Source organism: Anopheles ziemanni, chromosome 3 (assembly GCF_943734765.1).
Source record: "Anopheles ziemanni chromosome 3, idAnoZiCoDA_A2_x.2, whole genome shotgun sequence".
NCBI classification, from domain to species: Eukaryota; Metazoa; Arthropoda; class Insecta; order Diptera; family Culicidae; genus Anopheles; species Anopheles ziemanni.
The window spans coordinates 10,714,660-10,735,014 of NC_080706.1; the positions used below are offsets into that span (position 1 = coordinate 10,714,660).

A 20,355-nucleotide genomic window follows, 5' to 3' on the forward strand; every position below is an offset into this window, starting at 1 on the left:
ATAGACTGCCTGAAAATATTTTAAATAGATCTAAACAACTCGCGTCGAAAGACCAGGACTGGTTAGTTCTCCCGCGCATAATCAAAAACAAGTACGGCTTTTAATTTTTATAACAACGAACACAGACAGTTACAAATAATTAATGATCTATATTTTACTTTCTTGTATTCTTTGTCACAAAGTAAAATACAACAAACGATTGTTTATCTTATCTTTCTTACTTTAGCTGAAAACAACACTACAAAAAAAACAGTTCCAAGTATTATAAATAAAGAGCTGTTGAAAGACACAAACTGCGAACGTACGGGAAACGTACCAGACACTGAGAAAATTGTAAAAGGTAAAATAATAACTAAATAGGAGCAAAACTTAATCAAACGGGGCTTTGAACAAAAATCGAGTATAATTTAAAACATACATTAAAATCATCGACTTTTCGTATTATCTGTTCCTCATCCTCGTCAACCAGTGTACACGTGTCCATAAAACTATTACCTAACTCTCACTACTAATATGTTCCCTTATGTGCAATACAGCGTTTCTGGGTTGACCAGTTGAATCAAACCAATTTCAGAAACACACTCTCGTGTTCTAGCGCCGGAAGCTGGTCTTAAAGCCCTTCATGGACGAGAGCACCTTTGCCATCATTGGTGCCTTGCGTGGTTTCGTTGGTTGGAAAACTGCAAAATGGGGAGGGACAATTGTTAAAGCAACTTTCCAGAGATACATTCTCTCAACCGTCGTTCTTACCCTGAGCTTGAGCATTATCACGTGCGCCGGGGGTCACGCGGAGACGTGTATCGCCCACCTGCGCCACATTGCCTCCCTGTGCAAGAGCGGCCACACGTGCCGCTGGTGAAACAACCGGAGCTCGTGCGGTACCGTATCGGGCCTGCTTGTTGATGACGCTTCGTGGTGGCTTCACGGCGGAATCGACGTACGCCAGCTGCGTTTTGCGTATGGGAGCTGCCGCTTGCTCCTGTGCGAGCTTTATGTTTTGCGTAAGGCTCTTTAGCTTCGCGTCGCGTTCCTCGGAGCAACGCTGAACGAAGAAAAGAAATGTAAATACTAATGGCATATGGAAGTCATGCATTATCATGGGGTTCTGGCCAACCCACCAGCAGGCAGATACTTACTAGGAACATCTCACGCCACGTTTCGAGCTCCTCCTCGTTCCGTTGCTTCGCACGGAACGTCCGCTTGCAGTGCTGCTCCCAAAGAACATCGCTATCCTCGACGAAGTGGGGATTGAAGTGCTCCAGATGGAGCAGCTGATTCGGGTTAGCTCTCTCAAGCACTGGTTTTAGGATGTAGAACGGAATGCCACCGGTCGCACCGATCTCGTCCAGATGGTCCTGCAGCAACCGAATGCACAGCTCGTACAGCGTCGGGATGACACCCTTCGCGTTCGTTTTCATACCCGAGTACACCTTCGTGCGCAAGTTCTTCGACTGCATGCTTTGCCCGAGCGCTTCCTCTTCCGTGAGTGGTCGCCGTTGGCCGCCGGCACCACCACCACTACCCCGACCACCCATAAACACACAATCCATCACAGTTTGATTGAGTGGCATCGGACGATAGTTTGGGGATATCATCGGCAACGCTTCTACAATTTCCGATGCCTCCGGAAGCGGCTCGAGTTTAATCTTTTGCGACAGAAGCTCCGAAGCCGAAGGTATAGTGCTAACCCCCTCCCTTCTGCTCGATGAGGAACCGATGGACGACGGACCACCACCCAGTTTCGCCCTCGATGAGTGGCCACCGGACGACGACGAGGTAGAAGACGGCGAGCGCTTAGTGATGGTTACTTTTTCCTTTTCCTTGCTGCTACCGGATGATTTCTTTTTCGACCCCGGAAACCCGATCATGGCAAGGGCATCAGCAAAACTGGCACCACCCGATCCGTCCAGCCCATCGGCAACATCCTCGGGATCCGATTCTTCGTTGCCTTCCTCTTGGCTGCTGCAGGGGACTTTTTCTTTACGCTTCGGTTTCGACGAACCGCCAGCCTTCTCCGAGTGCCTTTCGTCAGATTTTTCGTGCCGATCACGATGCTTCGACGAAGACGACGCGGACGATGTGGAGGAGGTTATTTTCGATGACCTTTTCGAGTGTGATGATGACGGTGACTCGGCTGAGGTAGAACTACCCTGCTCAGTTCTATGCTCCTTACGAGATCGTTTGGACGACGACGATGTCATCAACTCTCCGCCGTCTTCACCCTCCTGAGCGTGCCGCTTAGAACTTCCAGTACTCTTTTCCCCATCCTTGGAACGATGATGCCTGTTATCTTTATGACTAGATTCTTTTCGTGTGCTACTACTGTTACTATGACTGTGACTACTCCCACTACTGCCTCCTCCCGCGGTGGTTTCCTTCGTTCCGCTGCTGTTAGTGTGATGCTTTGAGAAACTCCGCTCCCTGTGTCGTTCGCCCTGGGAGGATGAACTTCTAGACGATCCGTCGCCGCGTGAGGATGACGATTTGTGAGATTTCGAGTCCCCGCTCGACGTATGCCGTCGGTGATCACTATCTGACTTGCTTACGCTCGCATGTTTGTGACTACCGCTCCCACTAGAAGTGCTACTGGATTGCTTTGATGTGGAGCTGTGATGATTGTGATGGTTACTACTACCACTAGATTGGTGATCCTTGATTCCCGAAGACCTACTGTGATGTTCGTTTCGGTGACCGGAACTCGCCTTAACCTCTGACGATTTACTGTGATGATGATGATGATGATTTTGATGATGATTGTCTTGATGGTGACGATTGGTTTGGTCGTCCGATTCGTTCGCGCTCTCACTGTTACTTTGTCCATCCCGATGCCCGTCACGTGACTGAGATTCACCGTAGGTTTCTGGAATAAGGAAAAAAGAAATTCCAAGTTCATAAACTTGTTGTAATTGACCGCATATGACTATTCCGTCAACAACACTGCGCTGCTTGTTTACAGCATGAATGTTGTAACAGGCGCAACAATCAACCGTAGCAACCGTCCACCTAGTAAGCCAACTGCGACGGTACGAAAATCTGCAGGTGTTAACCGAACGATGCAATTATCATTTATCACTACTATTTAACAAAACTTGAAGCAACTACGTTTCTGTTTGATCTAAAAATTTACATACCATCTTCTTCCGCTCCGTTCGACCCGTTGGTCACATCGTAATCGTGAACGTCGTCCTCGTCCGCCATCGTGTTATCATGACCGCCACCATCACCGTCGCCATCCGCGCCATCTTCCTCGTCGTCACTCATGTCACTGCGATTAGATCGATCACCGTTGTGTCTTGTACCCGTATCGGTCGGCCCGTGCTGCTGACCGGATCCGGTCGCACCGTCGTCCGATTCTTCCGCTGCCACCATTGCCTTCCACTTGGTCACCAGTGCCTTGGCCGCCACCCCCACCTCACCGTCGTACTTCCGGAGACTGTTAACCGTGCGCCCGATGCCGGTTTCCTGTAGATGCCGTACGGATATCGGAAGCTTGTATAACTTCCCAATACAATGGACAATCTATCAGGGATAAAACGAACCCAATGTGATGATAAATTTATGAGTGGTTATTACTGCTTTAATCATATCATGAAAAAGGATGCACCAAAATTATGTTGTTATGTATATTTTGGAATTACAAAGTTATACAAATTAATACGATTTTTCTGTCCAAAAATCATACTGCAACGTTTCCGCCCATAGTCAATATGTAAACAACGTTGTTTTCAGAACAAACAAGAAACGAAGCTGAAACAAATTTTAAAACAAATCATCATCCAAACATTTGTGAGCGGATGTATAATAAACAAAACAATTAATAAAAGATCATAATAACAAACATACATTGTTAGTGTTGTTAGTTTACCTAAAAACATCAAGCATATCCACAACAACTCAGTCAAATATTCAACCACTAACCACTTAAGTGGTTACAAGGAAGCGGAACGATTAGTGGGGTTTGTGGTTTTTCACAAACGCCTAACCACGTGGTAGTGGCAGATACACACATCTTTTTAACATTGTACAGTAGTTTCCGCGGTGATGTGGCATATAAAAGTGGTGCATCGCAATGTAGGCGAATCTTGCAGTTATGATGTGAGTAAAAAGTTTAACCTGTTTAACCGTTATCTTATCGAATTCTTATCTTTGAGGAGCAGAGAGCCCTTTACGCTCCCATCGGTGGGCGGACACTTTCGCAACGCGGCATCCCAGATGCCTTTGACCTAGAAATTATATATTCTTCTTCGCATACACTTACCCGCGCCGTATCGTTAAGCGACTTATTGATGCTCGTCTGGTAGTGATTGATAACATCCTCGATCGACGACATTTTGGAAACGAAGATTGGTCCGGGAGGATGTGATGAAAGTGCCCAGTTGCTCGTATTTACCCGTAATTTTCCGGCACCGGTTTGATGGAATGCAAATGCCCTGTATTGACTTTCTCCGCCCTGCACTTCAAAAGACTGCTTCGTTACCTAGCTACCGAACCAAATGTTGCCTTCTGCGACCGTCGTCTGGTACGCGAGTTTTAACACTATGCACACACAAGCGAAAATTGAAGCAGTCGGTACGAAAGTGCAGGTATCTGCAGCAACAGACGGCGATGAAGGGGTCATAAAAGGTACACCTTTTCAATGCATACTGCCTGCACGCTCGAGTGGATTTCGTCCCTTCAGCTTAATCCTCCCTTAGAACGTTTGCTCATATTGCCTGCCGTCCACAACCGGGGGTCGGTACTTTTCCGGGCGCACGTTGCCGTACCGTTTCATTGGCGATTCCAAGGGCAATTCCAAGGGGTACAGTTTTCCCTGAGTTGGCAGTACCTTTTTTTTCTAAGAGTATACAAAAAATCACACGTACATGCAGCACACACACACACAAACACACACGAACGCACGGCTGTTCTGTAGTGCGATTAAATTGACGCACACCTGCGGCACGGTGGAAAAACGTTCACCACCCGAAAAACGATCGTTTGCCAACGCATCGCATACCGTTCTTATTTTTCTTCGCCGCACCGTCTTGCTCTTCCACACTATCTCGTCGCAGAATCCTCTTCACTGTTGGGAGTGAGATTTTCGTGTCGCTTTTCACAGGAACTTTCTAACGGCGGACGTTGAGTTCATTATCTTTCTGAGCAACACAACCATTACGCAATGGAAACCCCAGACGTTTCGCGACAAGACGGGACCCTGTACTTTCCCGGGCAACTGTACTGCTTTTTAATTCCCACTTCATCAAATACTTCCTCCAATTAGCACCAGCACGACGGTTAGTGATAACGTAAGCACAACAGCACAAGCGTACTAGATGCAAAACTCTTCTTTGCCGCAGATTTTGCATGCACCAAATACGCCATTCGTGCGCCTATGTCCATCAGCTGAACGACGGTGTATGTTTGTGTATGTGTGACATCGATGTAAACGTCAAAGTTCGCAAACACAACATTGTCAAACTGCCTGTCATGCAAAAACATTCTCGTTTAAACTGACTGGTTGAGCCATAACTCAATCGTTTAAAATCACAATATTATGAGTGTGAATCTCAAATGAAGCATTAAAAACCACCTGAAACCATCATAAGCCAATAAATGGTTAAATGAACCCTAAAAGAGTTAAAAATAAAATAAAAATAAGTATCGAGAGAAAACAAGACTCGTATGGCAACCGCGCTGTCACAGCTACGTCATTGTTCGTTGTTTGTTTTGCTTTTCCATTTTGCCACGCGGAACAACTGTGCATAACTTTCTGCCCGTTGTGAAGTGTGACGTCACGATCAAAACCGGCACCGCAAAAAAAAAATTGAGTCGAATCTAGTCTTGTCAACACGATACCAGTGCTACCTGCGAACACACTGGCCTGAAAGGTGTGAACAAACATCGGTGGAGTTCGATAGGAAGACATAAATTTCGCGGAGCTCGTACCTGCACGGATCAGTCGGCTCCAGTTTCTCGAAGGGGATAATTTTAATCCCACGGTGTCTTCTCCGTAGTCCGTCGTAGTGTGACGTTCGCGGGTTTGCAGTCATACTGTTGAAATCGATACCAAATCTAGGTAAGTACACATTGCGTCTGCGTGAAAAACCCCACCAGGTTGAAAATGAATATTCCCGGATTACGAGTTCTGTTTCGCAAATTGAAGTTCTTCGAAAAGAACGGTTCTGTTCAAAGTACAGTTACTTGGAGCACAGCGTAACGCTAATAACGCAATCATGGTGATTAAAGCTTCGGCTCTCGCTTCTCGCTTCTCGAAAAGTACTTCGGTCAAATTATTACTAGCTATAGTAATTGGAAAATCAAAAAGAAGCTTAAACTCCTATCGAATGTCAGTAAATATAATGTTTTAATATTGAACTGAAGTACCTACTGTGTTATGTTGATGTACCTAGCTATTATTTTGAATACGTGTACCTAGCTTTAAGAACTAGGTTTGTTAGTTTTACCTTTCATCTGTTCTGCGTACGGTACGTCGTGCATCGTCGTATTCCATCGCCAGCTCGTGGTCCATAAAGAAGGAATACTGCGGCAGAAGTTCGTCGTTGCCGTGCGCTGTGTGTTTGTCCCTGAATTTCTCGGTGCGTAGCCTTTCGTTAAGGATATTAGACCTCCACTAAAAAAATATAGTTCGCGGAAATTCTGTAGGTCGTAAATTTGCACGAAGCTCTCCATTCCCCAAGCGAACGAACGGTGCGAAGCGAAGAAATGTGCTTTTCTTGTTCTTGCCGAAAATGTGCTCTTCAAACGGTGTTGCCCAATGTGGGGCAGTGTTGGTGAAGTTGACTGAAATTAATAAGAACAACACCGTAAAATGTAACCGCTTGAAAGCGGTGCATTCTTGCGGGAGCACCGACAGCTGACGACCTCAAATAGAACAGAAACCTCATCGGTCAATCCGCATGGCGACAGCAAAGAAACGGCGTTAATTATTTTGGTCATATCTCTTGTTTTCTATTCCCCCCGTGCTTTCGCCTTTCCATCAAGCAGTGCGCATCGGTGTAGCAAGCAATCATGTACCACCTGAAGACGATCGCCAAGAGCGCCACCATCCGGCAGGAGGTGTCGACGCTGGTGAAGGCGGCCACCGCCGCCCAGCAGCAGCAGCCGAAGCGCACCTACGCCGAGCACAAGATCCCGGACCGCCTGAAGGATGTGGCGACCTCGCCCAACCCGCGCTTCTTCGACATGGTCGAGTACTTCTTCCACCGCGCGTGCCAGATCTGCGAGGATAAGCTGGTCGAGGACATGAAGGGACGCGCCTCGCTCGAGGAGAAGAAGAAGAAGGTGAAGGGCATTCTGATGCTGATGCAGCCGTGCGATCACATCATCGAGATTGCGTTCCCGCTGCGCCGTGACTCCGGCGACTACGAGATGATTACCGGCTACCGGGCTCAACACTGCACCCACCGCACACCGACCAAGGGAGGTGAGTAGGAATGGCAAGGGGGAAAGTTGCCTGTTGGAAGGAAGTAGGGAAGGAAAATTGAGCTAAAGGTGACCGGTTACGTAATGCGTACGCGATGCTTGTACGTTTTGGGGCAAATACGACCGTCTCTCGTCCGTGCGCGTGACAGCTCGCTCGTGGGCCGTATTGTGCGAGCAAAGAAAATTGAGTTTTCCTTTTACCAAAAGCTGCAAGAGTATGGTTAACATATTTTTTCCCTGCTTTTCATTGCTAATTCTTACTTGATGGCCCAGTAGGTTGGTTACATTTTCGAATGATAAATGAGTACGCCTACAAAGGTCGCAAAATGAAAAAATGAAAAGATACACAAAAATGAACAAATATCATTCACCACATCAACTACGCAACATACGCCGTACAGCTGGGTCAAGATAATGCGATCAGAATTTGTTTTTTTCAGCAAACGATTTCCGAGAATGGGGTATGAGCAAGCGAACTGTCCCCCATGTGATGTTGAATTGTTATGTATTAGATGTGGGGAAATACGATCCACAAAGTGCATTGGAAGAAACAAAAAAATATTTCCACTCTCCGATTCACCAAAGGCACTGCTTGCTATGATGGATGGATCACGTGGAAGAAGCGCGAGATGTAAGCGCGCGCTTCTTGATGCTGATAAAGCAAAAGACATCTAGTCTTCTTTGTCACGAATGGCAGTTGTCAAGTATGGGACGCGAGATAACTCCGGATCCGAATGAAAAACATCATCGTGTGCTGTGTGGACACATCGAATATCTGACGGGCGACGGCCACAAGGCGCCCGTTATCGCCCGGCACCACCCGACAGCGATGCGGATAATGCCCGCAAACCAGGGCCGATTGGGTGGGATCTCTTACACCATCAAATCGGTCACGCCTGTTGTCCAGCTGCTCCTCCCCCTGGGGCGATATGTGTCTCCAATATCGCGGCCATGCTCAGAGCATGTTGCCAAGGGGATTTTGCGGAACTGTGACGAAGCAAGAGGAGGTGTTAATGTGATGCGTTTGAAATGCACGACACATTGGCGGTGGAAAGATCCATGCATTGACGAAACCAATACCCGGTTAGATACAATGCCTTCTTTTCCACTTGAATCCATCCCTGCTAAGGCAGCATTGGCATTGTGCAATTGAATTGCCATGGGTGTAAATGATTAGATTGGAGCTTGGGCCTCTCCAATAAAGATCCCCTTCAGCACAACGAAACGTTAACTTAAACAACTTTTCAGTACGATTACGAACACGCGCAAAAGTGCTTCAATGCGAAGGGCAGAGAAATTCTAATTGAAAATGAACCATGTAATCGAAACTACGTTAGTTTGTATCATGCCCTTCTTGATGAATGGAGTTAAATGGGGTCACAATCAACGTCACCGACGTAGAAAGAATGCCAGCCAGCAGCGCTTGTCTCATCGTAATTTCCCGGACTCTATGCGCTATAGCATAAAGCACTGCAATAAAGGAGTGGACCACGAGAAGAAACGAGAATAAGACCATCCAACCAACCAAGAGCCTCGAGCAGAGAATAAGAGAAACAAAAGTGTCACAAACGTGCCGGCAGCCGTTCAACTGGTTCGTGGCGAAAGGGTTCGAATGCCTTGACGGTTAAGGGCCTGGAGGGAGGCTGGCGAAAACAACTCGTGGTTACTTTTCTGTCAGGACAAGCACGTGGTATGCGCTATCAAGTGCAGCAGCAGGAGATGGAAGCTGTTCGTATTTCTTTTACGCTACAGCTCCTGCCAGGGTTGCAGGGAGATGAAAGGCCACCCCATCTGGTGCATGTATGGCGAGGTGCATCTGAAGTAGGCTGCCTCTCTAGTAAGAATTCCATTGCACTTTCACACTGGAAGTGGAAAACGTTGTACCCTGTTGTCATAGCAGTTGTTCTATTTCAGAGCCAGTATAAGGACGGCCGATCATCAACCCGCCTCGACCGTGTGGTGAAGGGCGCGGGGTGAGGCGCACTGTACGAAGGCAGTTAGAGCACTTAAAAACGATTATCAACTTTCAACTAATCGTTATGTACGCATCGCAAGACGCAAACAGCTAGGGCTGGGAACTGAAAGGAGGGTTTGTAGTTGTTATTTTTTTACCAACTAGCATCGCACCCATATACCCTAGAACGTCGTCCGGATTGGCAAACACTTAAGCAAGGTCATCGTGGTATGTTGCGCGATTGATAAGCTACACACCTAGCACTCGACGGAGTTCCGGTAGGCAAGAAGAAGAAGAAAAGAGCCAGCATCGGCCAGCAGCACCACGAGGTGCAATGCCGTAACACGATGTGGTGCGCGACGCCACACTGATAACGGGTGCCAAGGGGTAGCCGCATCAAAGATGTTGTTGCAAACCGGCCGCAACTCTCGGCGGTGATGGAACCATTCGATTTTTACCCGGGTGAAACTAGGAATTTATAAACCTTTACCGCTGGACCACCCGAAATAGAACTGGTTTAATGGTTTTAATCTAATCTGTGGAATGTACTTTTTTATGGATTTTCATTCAAAATTTGTCAAGCGCGAGTAATGGCGGTAATACCACCTATCTAACCGCTCGCTCGGGGGGGTGTGTCGATGCCCAGTCGACTTACGTCACGGAAGAACACAGCGGCAACGGATTCGAAATCGATCCGGCGGCTAAAAATATTATTCCACGTACCATTTTGCGGGCGTTGGTACGAATGTATGCGTGTTTGCGTTCGCTTGCATATGTTCTTAATTCGAATTGTGTAGCGAAAACAACAACGTTATCCGCCCTCGCCCAAGAGTCACGAGGCCCCGCCGGGTTGATGAGAGTGTGAAAACCGGCGTTACGTAAAGTCGGCTTTAGTTGGTTTATGGAGCCGGTGAGTTAATAACCCGGCACTTTTCTTTACACTCAGATATTATAGCGATTCCTTAAAACCACCGCCACAGACTCGATCAAGTCACCGAACGATCGACTATGGCGTGCTAATGAGATGGCGCGTGTCTAGGCTTAGTGTATCAGTGTCAAAATTAGCAAACGTTTTTGTCTTTTCCGACATTCGAATGGCACACGTTTTGGTCATTAGTTGTACGCGGGAAGAACTCTAACATCGGCTATTTTGTTTTATTTTTTGCTATTCCTTTTGAGGTTTGCATAGACATCGTGGCGATCATGTGTGTATCCTTTCGAACGACAGTAATAGAATGATCAAGCAAAGAATTGTGATTGGAGAGTGATTTCCGTTCATATCACCTGTTGGCAAACATTGTAAAAACTAAACTTATCTTTAAGCAAAAGGAAAACCCACTTGACATTTAGATGCCGGTATTGGTCTCGACGTGCCAAAGTATAAATAGCCACGCGTGACACTATTTTCCTTTTCCCAGACGGAGATCTTTGACTCACTCGCGTCACGTGGAGCACGTATAAAAGTAGCGAGTGTGGCATCTTGTTTTCTTCATTATTCCCCACGATCTCCACTTACACACCGCGCATCAGTTTCTTCAACTTCAAGTTCTGTTTACCAACCGTCCCTTTGGTATTTTACGATTGAATTAGCATTTATTAGCCTATTAGCGAACTCCTCCTACCGGGTGAGGGATATAAATGATCACCCGATCCATACGCAAAATCATGTTATGGTAAACAAGTCCGGTGCTCGAATTCGTGCTCGGCAACAACGCTACGGTGCGATGGAACGGTTTCCACACACTCACACAAACCGCCTCGGCAGTTTACCGGGCTGATTATACCTAGCCCCGGCGGTACATTGTAGCATAGTGGTGCTAAACATTGTAAACCAATCGTTAACGATTGCGGTAGTCGATTAGAGAAGACACATCGATCAGTATGGTAAATATCTTAAACTGACATTTCGGAAAAAAATTCACCTCGCCAAATTCTTTCTGCCCTTTCGCCCTCCCGGGTTCCTCCTCGGTCGGCTGTGCCGTAATGCTGCGATGAAGAATCTGTTTGTGCGTCTTATGTAACGCGCTGTAAAGCCCCCTCCCAGCATACGGTTGGAGTTTCGGATACTTTCATCCGCTTTCGTTAGTCTCAATCCCCATTTCCTAGTAGAAATTCTATGCTGGCTTGCAGGCGCAGAGATGTATGCTGATGATCGCGGGAGATCGAGCAAGCCGACTAAATTTAGCATTCATCGCTTCGTTGAAACTATCGTACGGAAGCGTTGTCCCCAGGCGTTCTTACCACCACACACATATTTGCACCATCCGCGGGGGGACCAAAACAAACGCCAGAAAAAACACCCTCGACCGGTGATGACTAATCGTTTATGCGCGAACGTGTTCCGATAAAGTCGTTTGGCAGTGGCAGTTCGAAAACGAGTCGCATTTCTAACATATCCAAACCTGTTTGTTCCGATGCGGAAACAATTCAACTAGTTGGGTCCAGAAAGGATTGGAAACACGAGCGCTTACATAAATTCTTTCCCCTGTTGCCATGTGGTTGCGTTTCGATGTTCAACAGGCGGTTTGCTAATCATTGGATTTGATACCATTGGAAGCCTCCAAAATGAATGACTCCAACTGCGATCTTCGATAAGCGATCAAACACTCTTTCAAACCTTCCGCAATATCTTGCTTTGTTATCAATATTTATAGCACCATAGTTTGAAATTTGTCCGCTAAATTGATATGTGCACTGAGTGTGATCCTACGAAATTGTGACTAATGTATTGTATACCCTTTAGCATTCATTTGATAATACTTCTTTTATCTATATGAGTCACTTAAAACTTCAATATTCGCGTGTATACTCAATATTCAATATAACACCCCGAAATATTATTTCATGTGCGATTTTTGTTTGGAAAAATACGGATGGTTTCCTTTTTCGTTTACCATTTTATCGTCGATTGTGCAACAAGTTAAAAGGATAAACAAATAAGTTATGTTCAACACAAAAAAAGGAAAAAACATTATGACATATTGTAACGTTTGTTTGCTACATCACAAATAATGCTATTTCAAAATAGACAAGCGAATATTATGGTCTTAGTAATGGTTTAGCGAGTATAAAATTAATATTATCGGATGGTATTTGTATTGTTGAACATTTTATTCTTTTTCATTCGACGCGATGGTTCATGTGCAGCTATGGAAGAAAAGCAAAAATATTATCGCATTTGAATGCAAAATTTCGGTGTCTTGTTTTGAATATCTTATCAACACAACCTTGAACCATATCGACGCCGATTATTGACATCGGTAGGCGGGAAGATCTGTGTGGCTGAACTAACGTGTGTCTTTCTTATCTGTTTTTCCCTCTCCCTGCGTTTGCTAGGTATCCGTTTCTCCCTGGACGTGTCGCGCGATGAAGTGAAGGCCCTGTCCGCGCTGATGACGTTCAAGTGCGCCTGCGTGGATGTACCGTTCGGTGGCGCCAAGGCCGGAGTCAAGATCGACCCGCGCCAGTACTCGGAGCACGAGCTGGAGAAGATCACCCGCCGGTTCGCGCTGGAGCTGTCGAAGAAGGGCTTCATCGGCCCGGGCATTGATGTGCCAGCCCCGGACATGGGCACTGGCGAGCGCGAGATGTCGTGGATCGCCGACACGTACGCGAAGACCATCGGCCACCTGGATATCAATGCGCATGCGTGCGTCACCGGCAAGCCGATCAACCAGGGTGGCATCCACGGCCGTGTGTCGGCCACCGGTCGCGGTGTGTTCCACGGGCTGGACAACTTCATCAAGGAGGCGAATTACATGGCCCAGATCGGCACGACGCCCGGCTGGGGTGGCAAGAGCTTCATCGTGCAGGGTTTCGGTAACGTCGGTCTGCACTCCTGCCGCTACCTGACCCGTGCCGGTGCTACCTGCATCGGTGTGATCGAGCACGACGGTTCGATCTACAACCCGCAGGGTATTGACCCGAAGGTAAAGAAACCTGAGAACGCCAAGGATTGAGCTATGAGCCACTCACAGTTTTTATTACTCCCTTTTTTTTTAGGCCCTGGAGGACTACAAGAACGAAAAGGGTACGATCGTTGGTTTCCCGGGTGCGCAGCCGTACGAAGGTGAGAACCTCATGTTCGAACCGTGCGATATCTTCATTCCGGCCGCCGTGGAGAAGGTTATCACTGCCGACAATGCTGGCCGCATCAATGCCAAGGTTGGTTCGAAGGACATATGCATGGGGAAAAAACGTCTGCCACTAACGAACACCTTTCTCCCGCCAGATTATCGCTGAAGCTGCCAACGGACCGACCACCCCGGCCGCCGACAAGATCCTGATCGATCGCAACATCCTCGTGATTCCGGATCTGTACATCAACGCCGGTGGTGTGACGGTGTCGTTCTTCGAGTGGCTCAAGAACCTGAACCACGTCTCGTACGGTCGTCTAACGTTCAAGTACGAGCGCGAGTCGAACTACCATCTGCTCGGTAAGTGGGTCCCGTTTGGCCGCTCTGTCGATCATTTTGTTTTGCCCCGCGACGTTTGCTGCGCTTTGAATCTGCCTATATTTATCTTATTATTATTATTATTATTATTATTATTTGCGACACATTTGCCCATTTCAATTGGCAAACAACATGCAACATAGCAGACGAACCCAAATCAACGGACCCGCTTTTTTTCTTCGAAGCTTTCCTCCCTCCCTTTCAGTGGACAGCATTAGTAGGGTTTAACACGACATCATGTGCCCGGTACCCGTGTGCCGTTCGCGATCGCTGACTAACTCTTCGAGCATAAATCCCGATTGGCTTTGGCACGGAATCGGAACTAAACGAATTCCAGCACCGTCGCACCGAATTGGCTCTCCTCTATATTGGCTGTGTGTGTTTAGTGGATCAACTAACAGCTTTCGCCGATGCGATGCCTCGTATCGGTACGGCTTGTAGAGAGTGTAGCGTTGTGGAACAAAATTGATATTCTCGATTCTAGTCAAGTGCTTTCGGTGGCCTGTCTCTAGGACGTGTCCCCATTACTCTAGCATTTCCATCGAATGATGCGATAGTAATGTGCGTGCCCTGGCCCCTTTGTGCATGCGTGTCCATTTACCCCGGGGGTGTCTAGCTGGAAAACATTCCCAGCCACCCTTTCCTATCAACAAGCCTTTTCTCCTTACGTTGATTCTTTTTTTCTTTTCTTTCTTCCTTTCTTCTATATGCGTTAAATCTTTCATTTGTTCGCAAAAAACTTGTGACCGGGCCCTTTGGTTTACGCGCGGCGTGCAGCCTCTATCCAGCAATCATTGGAACGATTCGTCTTTAACGAATTGGACGAAGAGAGTAAAGTATCCAATACAGCGGTGGTCTCTCTTTGTGCTCATACACCCCCCCCCCCCCCCCCCCCCCCACCAATCCCCTCTTGTTCGATAAAATAGTACACGTGTTGTAATTGGAACAATTCGGATCCGTGTATTTCTGGTTTACGTAATGTTTGGTCTGCCCAAAATTTGGAATGTTATTATTTGTGCATTTGGTTGCTCCTCATATCCCCTACCCATCCGTTCCATTTTATATACATTGTTCGTTTTATCCTTTTCGTTTTGTTTGGTTTTGATTTAAGTTTGTTTCAAACGTTGGCCGACCGACTCGATTGTTCGATTTTTACATTGATTCGATTTTTACACTGTTCAAATTCTTCTGTCCCAAAACATTCGATGGTGTTTAACAATCTGCATCGTGCCCATGAAAAACTGTTCCACTTCGGTCGTCTTTACTTAATACTCTGCGAATACGCTTTTTCAAAGAATGTGTTTTATTTAGGCAACTATTTTTACCCATGTGTGTGTGTGTTGATTGATATTTAAGTTTGTTTTCTTCCAAACTAACAAATCTAACTGTTGTTACCATTTAACATTGGCGCATGCTTAATTTTGACAAAAGCATACATTTGGATCGGATAAAAACTAAGGCATTTGTTTGTGCGATATTTTTCTCGCCCTCTAACCATGTGGTTTTGTTCGTTTGTGCAATTTTGTTTTTGCAACAAAACCTATTTTCACGATGGTTATATGATGATGTCTTATACATATGTTTTGTTCCATTTTTTTTTTCCTTTTTCTTCTCTCTTATGTTTCACATACGCTGTTCAAAAACACACGTTTTATCTACTTTGTGAAACACACCATCACACAAACGCACACACACACACACATAATTCGTACTCTGCAGAGTCCGTTCAGCGGTCGCTGGAGAAACGCTTCGGCACGGTCGGTGGCAAGATTCCGATCGAGGCCTCGACGGCGTTCCAGAAGCGCATTTCCGGCGCGTCGGAGAAGGACATCGTCCACTCCGGTCTCGACTACACGATGGAGCGTTCGGCACGCGCCATCATGATGACCGCCATGCGCTACAACCGTGGCCTGGACCTCCGCTCCGCCGCCTACGTCAACTCGATCGAGAAGATCTTCCAGACATACGCGGACGCTGGCCTGGCGTTCTAGGTCGCCGAAACGTTGACTTACTCTCCTCCCTTCGCATACGCTTTCTCGTTTTCTGCTCGTGTCGACGAGGGTTTAAATCGAGTGGGATCGAAATTGTTGATAGGCGGTTTGCTGCGTGTTCTATTTTGTCCTTTTGTTTGTCCTATGTCCCTGTGCTCCCTGTACGGTTTCACTCTTAACCCGGCGGGTGTGTCCCGCGGGTAGATTTAAGTCCAAATTTCGATAAGAACATCTTTTTTTTCTGTTTCGCCTCCCCAACCTTTCGTGTGTAAGACAAGGCATTTCAGTTTTGTAATAAATAATTTAACATCCATCGTGAGGAAAATACATTTTACGGAAATGGAATTTTATCTGAAATTTATTTTATTGAATGCAACAACGTTGCAAAACTCTCGTGACTCGTCTGTTCAAATTGTCGGCCAAATTGTGAATTCGGGAAAAGGGCATTTGCAAAACAAACAATTTGGTTTGACGAAACAAAATTCAGTCGAGAGTTGAGTTCAACAAATGTTTTTCTTTTTCTCTTTTTTCTCTCTTTTTCCACATCCTAACCAACCAACCACACTTCTCACCACGAAAACCATACAAATCCCCATTACACACTGCAGCATCCGTGCAGGAATCGCTCGAAAAGGTCATGGGCTCCGACGACAGTAAAGTATCCAACTTTCCCCAGCTTCTATTGCAACTGTTTCGCAAAGAACCCACTGTTTCCCATCACCGCAAGTTTCCCTTTTTTTCGTTCCCTTCGTTCTTCCTGTTCTTTCATGGTTCAGATTTGTTTTCCCGCGGGATCTGCACTATCCTTTCTGTGTGCTAATTTGATTTCCCGGAGAAATATGCAAGTGCTCAAAGTTATTTTCTCTACCAACAATCCTTCCTTAAATTCCGAATTGAAATTTCTCGAAATAACTCTCGGCTTGATTGAGGGTCAGTAGTTAAGTGACCGTAAGATTCCGAATTTAATTATTTCCTATATCATCATTTTACATTAAAATGTTCCAATGTGTTAAGATTAACGATACCAAAAACGCATATGCCTTGGTAAAATTTATGTCATTTCTTTCGCCATAGTTTCGCTTAACTATCAAATTGCGTATTTTATCAAAATGAAAAATTTCTTTTATCTTTTTTTTATTGTTTAAAATTTATATTCAAATTTGCATGAACTTGAGTCAATATAAAAATTCGTGGCAAAAATTAAAATCGAAAGCCATAGAAGCAAATGAACAAATTCAATCCTGGTGATTAAAAACAATCTTTCCACTTCTTTTTCCTCTTCCATACTCTGATTCTCTGTGTATTTATGTTTAACGCCAGGATCCCTCTTCACAGTCCACACTGTTAATTGCACGCTTCCGTTATATGTTGCACGATGCACAAGGCTCCCCCGGGGATTTGTAGCGTCGTGGGTACAGATCTAACCGAACCGGGTGAAGAAAAATGTCTGAATTACTAATACCAAATTTGGGGATGAAATCGCAAAATTGTGGGACCTAAAAAGAAATTTGTCTTGGAATTCATTCAGTTCGTTAATTTTGGGTTTCTTATTTTATGTATTCCACCTTCCCCCAAAACATCTCCCCGATCGAGGATCATACAGTTCATGTGGGTTGATCATTTCATCGCCGTTTTCCCGATGGTCGGTCGCGTAAAGGACGGACGGTTTTCCTCTGTCACTCAGTGATCTGCTCCCTTTCATTCATCTTCTCCCAGAAAAGAAGGACGGAACACTTACCCGTCCCGTCTGCCCAGTGTGTTGCGTGTGCTTTGGCTGCTTTTCTAACGCTCGTCTTTTCCGTCGGCTTCCACATGGCTTGGCCCGGTTGCCAAACGATTTCTCGTTGCAGAATCCGTCCAGGCCTCGCTGGAGAGACGTTTCGGTAACGTCGGCGGCAAGATTCCGGTCACCCCCTCGGAAGCGTTCCAGAAGCGCATCTCAGGCGCCTCGGAGAAGGACATCGTCCACTCCGGTCTCGACTACACGATGGAGCGTTCGGCACGCGCCATCATGAAGACGGCCATGAAGTACAACCTCGGCCTGGACCTCCGCTCCGCCGCCTACGTCAACTCGATCGAGAAGATCTTCCAGACGTACCGTGACGCTGGACTGGCCTTCTAAATGCTGCGCCACTGCCATTGACCATCATCGAACTCTAACTCCTCCTCCCCGCCCATTCTGTGCTTGCTCTCACTCCTCGGAAGGAAAATGTTACCACCATCATCTCATGCACGGCGGGAGAGGAAACATCGTTAAACTAAAGGAAAGAGAGCATCGCTTAAACATTCCCCCGGACAAAAGGGGAAGGCAAATAATCGCGCAGAGAAAAGGACATAATTTTCAATGCCCCAGCAGTAGAAGTAGGAAATCGTGACACCTTTAGTCCAGTTGAGGAGAACTACTAATACTATCTTATCATTCGGCTGCACCGGTAGGCATACCGGAATACCATTTTAAAAACCAGTGCTACTTAAGATGTCGCTGCGGCGCAAACGCAAAACGTACTTTCTTACCTTAGAAATGTAAGGATTTATTTCCTCCTACCTCAATTTGCGTGCACGCTCGTTCGGGGAAAAAATAAGCCCCGGACTCCGGCTTCGCAGACGGCACTCCACTCGGTACTTGAGCGCTAATGGGGAAGCAAGAAACACACACACACACCGCATTCCAACTCACACATTCCATTAGTGATGATTTTTGTAACTCGTTTACATCAACGTGCGCCACAAACACGCTACTTAATTTGTAAGGTGCTTGCCGCTTTTTTGTTATCCTTTTTTTTTTGGATCAGTTTTCCCGCTAGATTCATTGTTATGCTAAGTTGTACCGTTTCGCCATGAAGCATTACGAACGCTGATCGGAAAAGCGCTGTTCCCGCGAACAGTGGGCAGGCAACGAACAAAACTCAAAACACACGTGTGTTTAACAACTAACAAACATTCCTCTGCGGGGACGACAACAATTGGAGCCCGGGAAATAAAGCAACATCAGTATCTTTAGATGTAACGAAAACGAAAACAAAACGATGTACACTTATTACTCGTCGTCCACAGCTGCCTTGTGAAAATTGTGGTCGATCGTTATCCAGTGCAAACTGTGTCTCAATCAAGTGAGGCAGTATCTTCGGAATAGAGAAAACTTATGCCACATCATCTTCTTGCCAAGACAAGAAGGAGGTTTTACTACGACGAAACACGGTGTGCATCTCGCGAACGACCTATCACGGACAGATACGCAAAGGCAGCAAGCAACTTACAAAACACTTGTCGGAAAACAAATAACGTGGCGCGTCGAAAATGCTGCAAAAACTTCAATAAATTTAAAAAGCAATCAAAGGAGGTTTTCATTCTCTTGTTTCGACTTTTGGAAAGAAAGATAGTGCTCTTCGTTTGGAAGTCCATTTTCTCATTCTCTATGTTGTGTAACACGTGTTAATGGCTAACAGAATTGACTTTGAAATTAACGTTCTATTTAACTAATCATTTTGGAATTAAATTTTGTTTAATTTCTTTCATTGAACGACACGGAGAGTATTTTTATGAGCGAATCGAAAACAAAGTTTATTTTGCATTCACTACCAACCTTCATCCAGCGCGGGAAAAAAGAGAAACCGTCGACAAATACGCCCTGCTCTCGGTATGATGGCGTTGTTCGTAGTTTTTCCTGCACTTCACTTCACGGAAAAGGAGCTCACGGTGGCGCGGCAAAAGAATTCAAAAAATCGGAACCGAAACTAACTAATCAAACGAACGTGGCAGCTGTTATACATTTATAAAGAACACATTCGTAACGTTCGTTCATCGTTCCTCTCCTGCTCTCCTAATCTGTATCGGCCCGGGAAACGTGGCGCCTGCACTAATCGAAAAATATACAATGCTTATATAAACAATATTCACATATCCGGTAGTATGTATAAAAAAAAACAACTAAGGCTAATCCTTAAAAAACTAAGCTTGACGTGAAAGGGCTTCTTATCTTTACGGGGGAGGCGCAAGAGCCTCGTAAATTCTAGTCGCCATTTGAAAAATGGTCTCTAAAATAAAGGTAATACGAAAGAAAGACAACCGAACACGCTGATCTTGTTGATGAAAATAAAAGTCGAGCAATTCGAGGACTACCATAACGACGGAGGGGTGGTATTAGTTCCCTCATCCTCCACACTTCTCTACCTCTCTCTTAAAGTGGTCACTTTAACACACCACCCGAACGTTAGATGTAGATTAACTGAAATGGAGCAGTTTCTACAACTCTTTCTTGGGACTCGAGTGCCGCAGCAGTTAGTGTTATGTACTGTATAGTTTCGAGCAGAATGCACAAAAACGAAAATGGCTACGAAACAGGCACCTAACTAGAAGAAAGATGAGAGAGACGATCAGTGCATGCACGCAAATATCGAGAACCTAGAACAAACACCTAGCATCTATGGTAGTGCCACCACCACTTTCCTTACCTATCTCCCTACAAACGCACGCAACACACAGACACACACAAATTCACTTCCGTGTTTCCTTTCCTAGTAGAAACAATCACAGA

General features: G+C 45.9%; 2 protein-coding genes across 2 annotated transcripts; one reads left to right on the top strand and one right to left on the bottom strand.

Annotated features, from left to right (window-relative positions):
* Window positions 1-385: 385 nt before the first annotated feature.
* On the bottom strand, window positions 386-5,357 carry LOC131286947 (transcription elongation factor B polypeptide 3). Its single transcript, XM_058315958.1, has 5 exons — window positions 4,259-5,357; window positions 3,132-3,519; window positions 1,137-2,860; window positions 751-1,042; window positions 386-680 (listed from the first exon to the last, which is right to left on the bottom strand). The coding sequence occupies exons 1-5, from the start codon at window positions 4,328-4,330 to the stop codon at window positions 592-594; spliced, it is 2,565 nt and encodes an 854-aa protein (XP_058171941.1). The 5' UTR covers window positions 4,331-5,357; the 3' UTR covers window positions 386-591.
* A 1,133-nt stretch (window positions 5,358-6,490) lies between these two features.
* On the top strand, window positions 6,491-18,041 carry LOC131288912 (glutamate dehydrogenase, mitochondrial). Its single transcript, XM_058318092.1, has 8 exons — window positions 6,491-6,575; window positions 6,985-7,423; window positions 12,713-13,305; window positions 13,379-13,540; window positions 13,608-13,812; window positions 14,608-14,636; window positions 16,760-16,769; window positions 17,672-18,041. The coding sequence occupies exons 2-8, from the start codon at window positions 7,009-7,011 to the stop codon at window positions 17,941-17,943; spliced, it is 1,686 nt and encodes a 561-aa protein (XP_058174075.1). The 5' UTR covers window positions 6,491-6,575; window positions 6,985-7,008; the 3' UTR covers window positions 17,944-18,041.
* The last annotated feature ends 2,314 nt before the right edge of the window (window positions 18,042-20,355 follow it).

Bases quoted from the DNA above. Each gene is read 5' to 3' on its own strand.
- LOC131288912 (XM_058318092.1), top strand. From the start codon at position 7,009: ATGTACCACCTGAAGACGATCGCCAAGAGCGCCACCATCCGGCAGGAG. The intron at 7,424-12,712 runs GTGAGTAGGAAT...TGCGTTTGCTAG, and splicing joins CCGCACACCGACCAAGGGAG to GTATCCGTTTCTCCCTGGAC. The intron at 13,306-13,378 runs GTAAAGAAACCT...CTTTTTTTTTAG, and splicing joins CGCAGGGTATTGACCCGAAG to GCCCTGGAGGACTACAAGAA.
- LOC131286947 (XM_058315958.1), bottom strand. From the start codon at position 4,330: ATGTCGTCGATCGAGGATGTTATCAATCACTACCAGACGAGCATCAAT. The intron at 3,520-4,258 runs GTAAGTGTATGC...TATCCCTGATAG, and splicing joins CGCTTAACGATACGGCGCGG to ATTGTCCATTGTATTGGGAA. The intron at 2,861-3,131 runs GTATGTAAATTT...TCCTTATTCCAG, and splicing joins GAACGGAGCGGAAGAAGATG to AAACCTACGGTGAATCTCAG.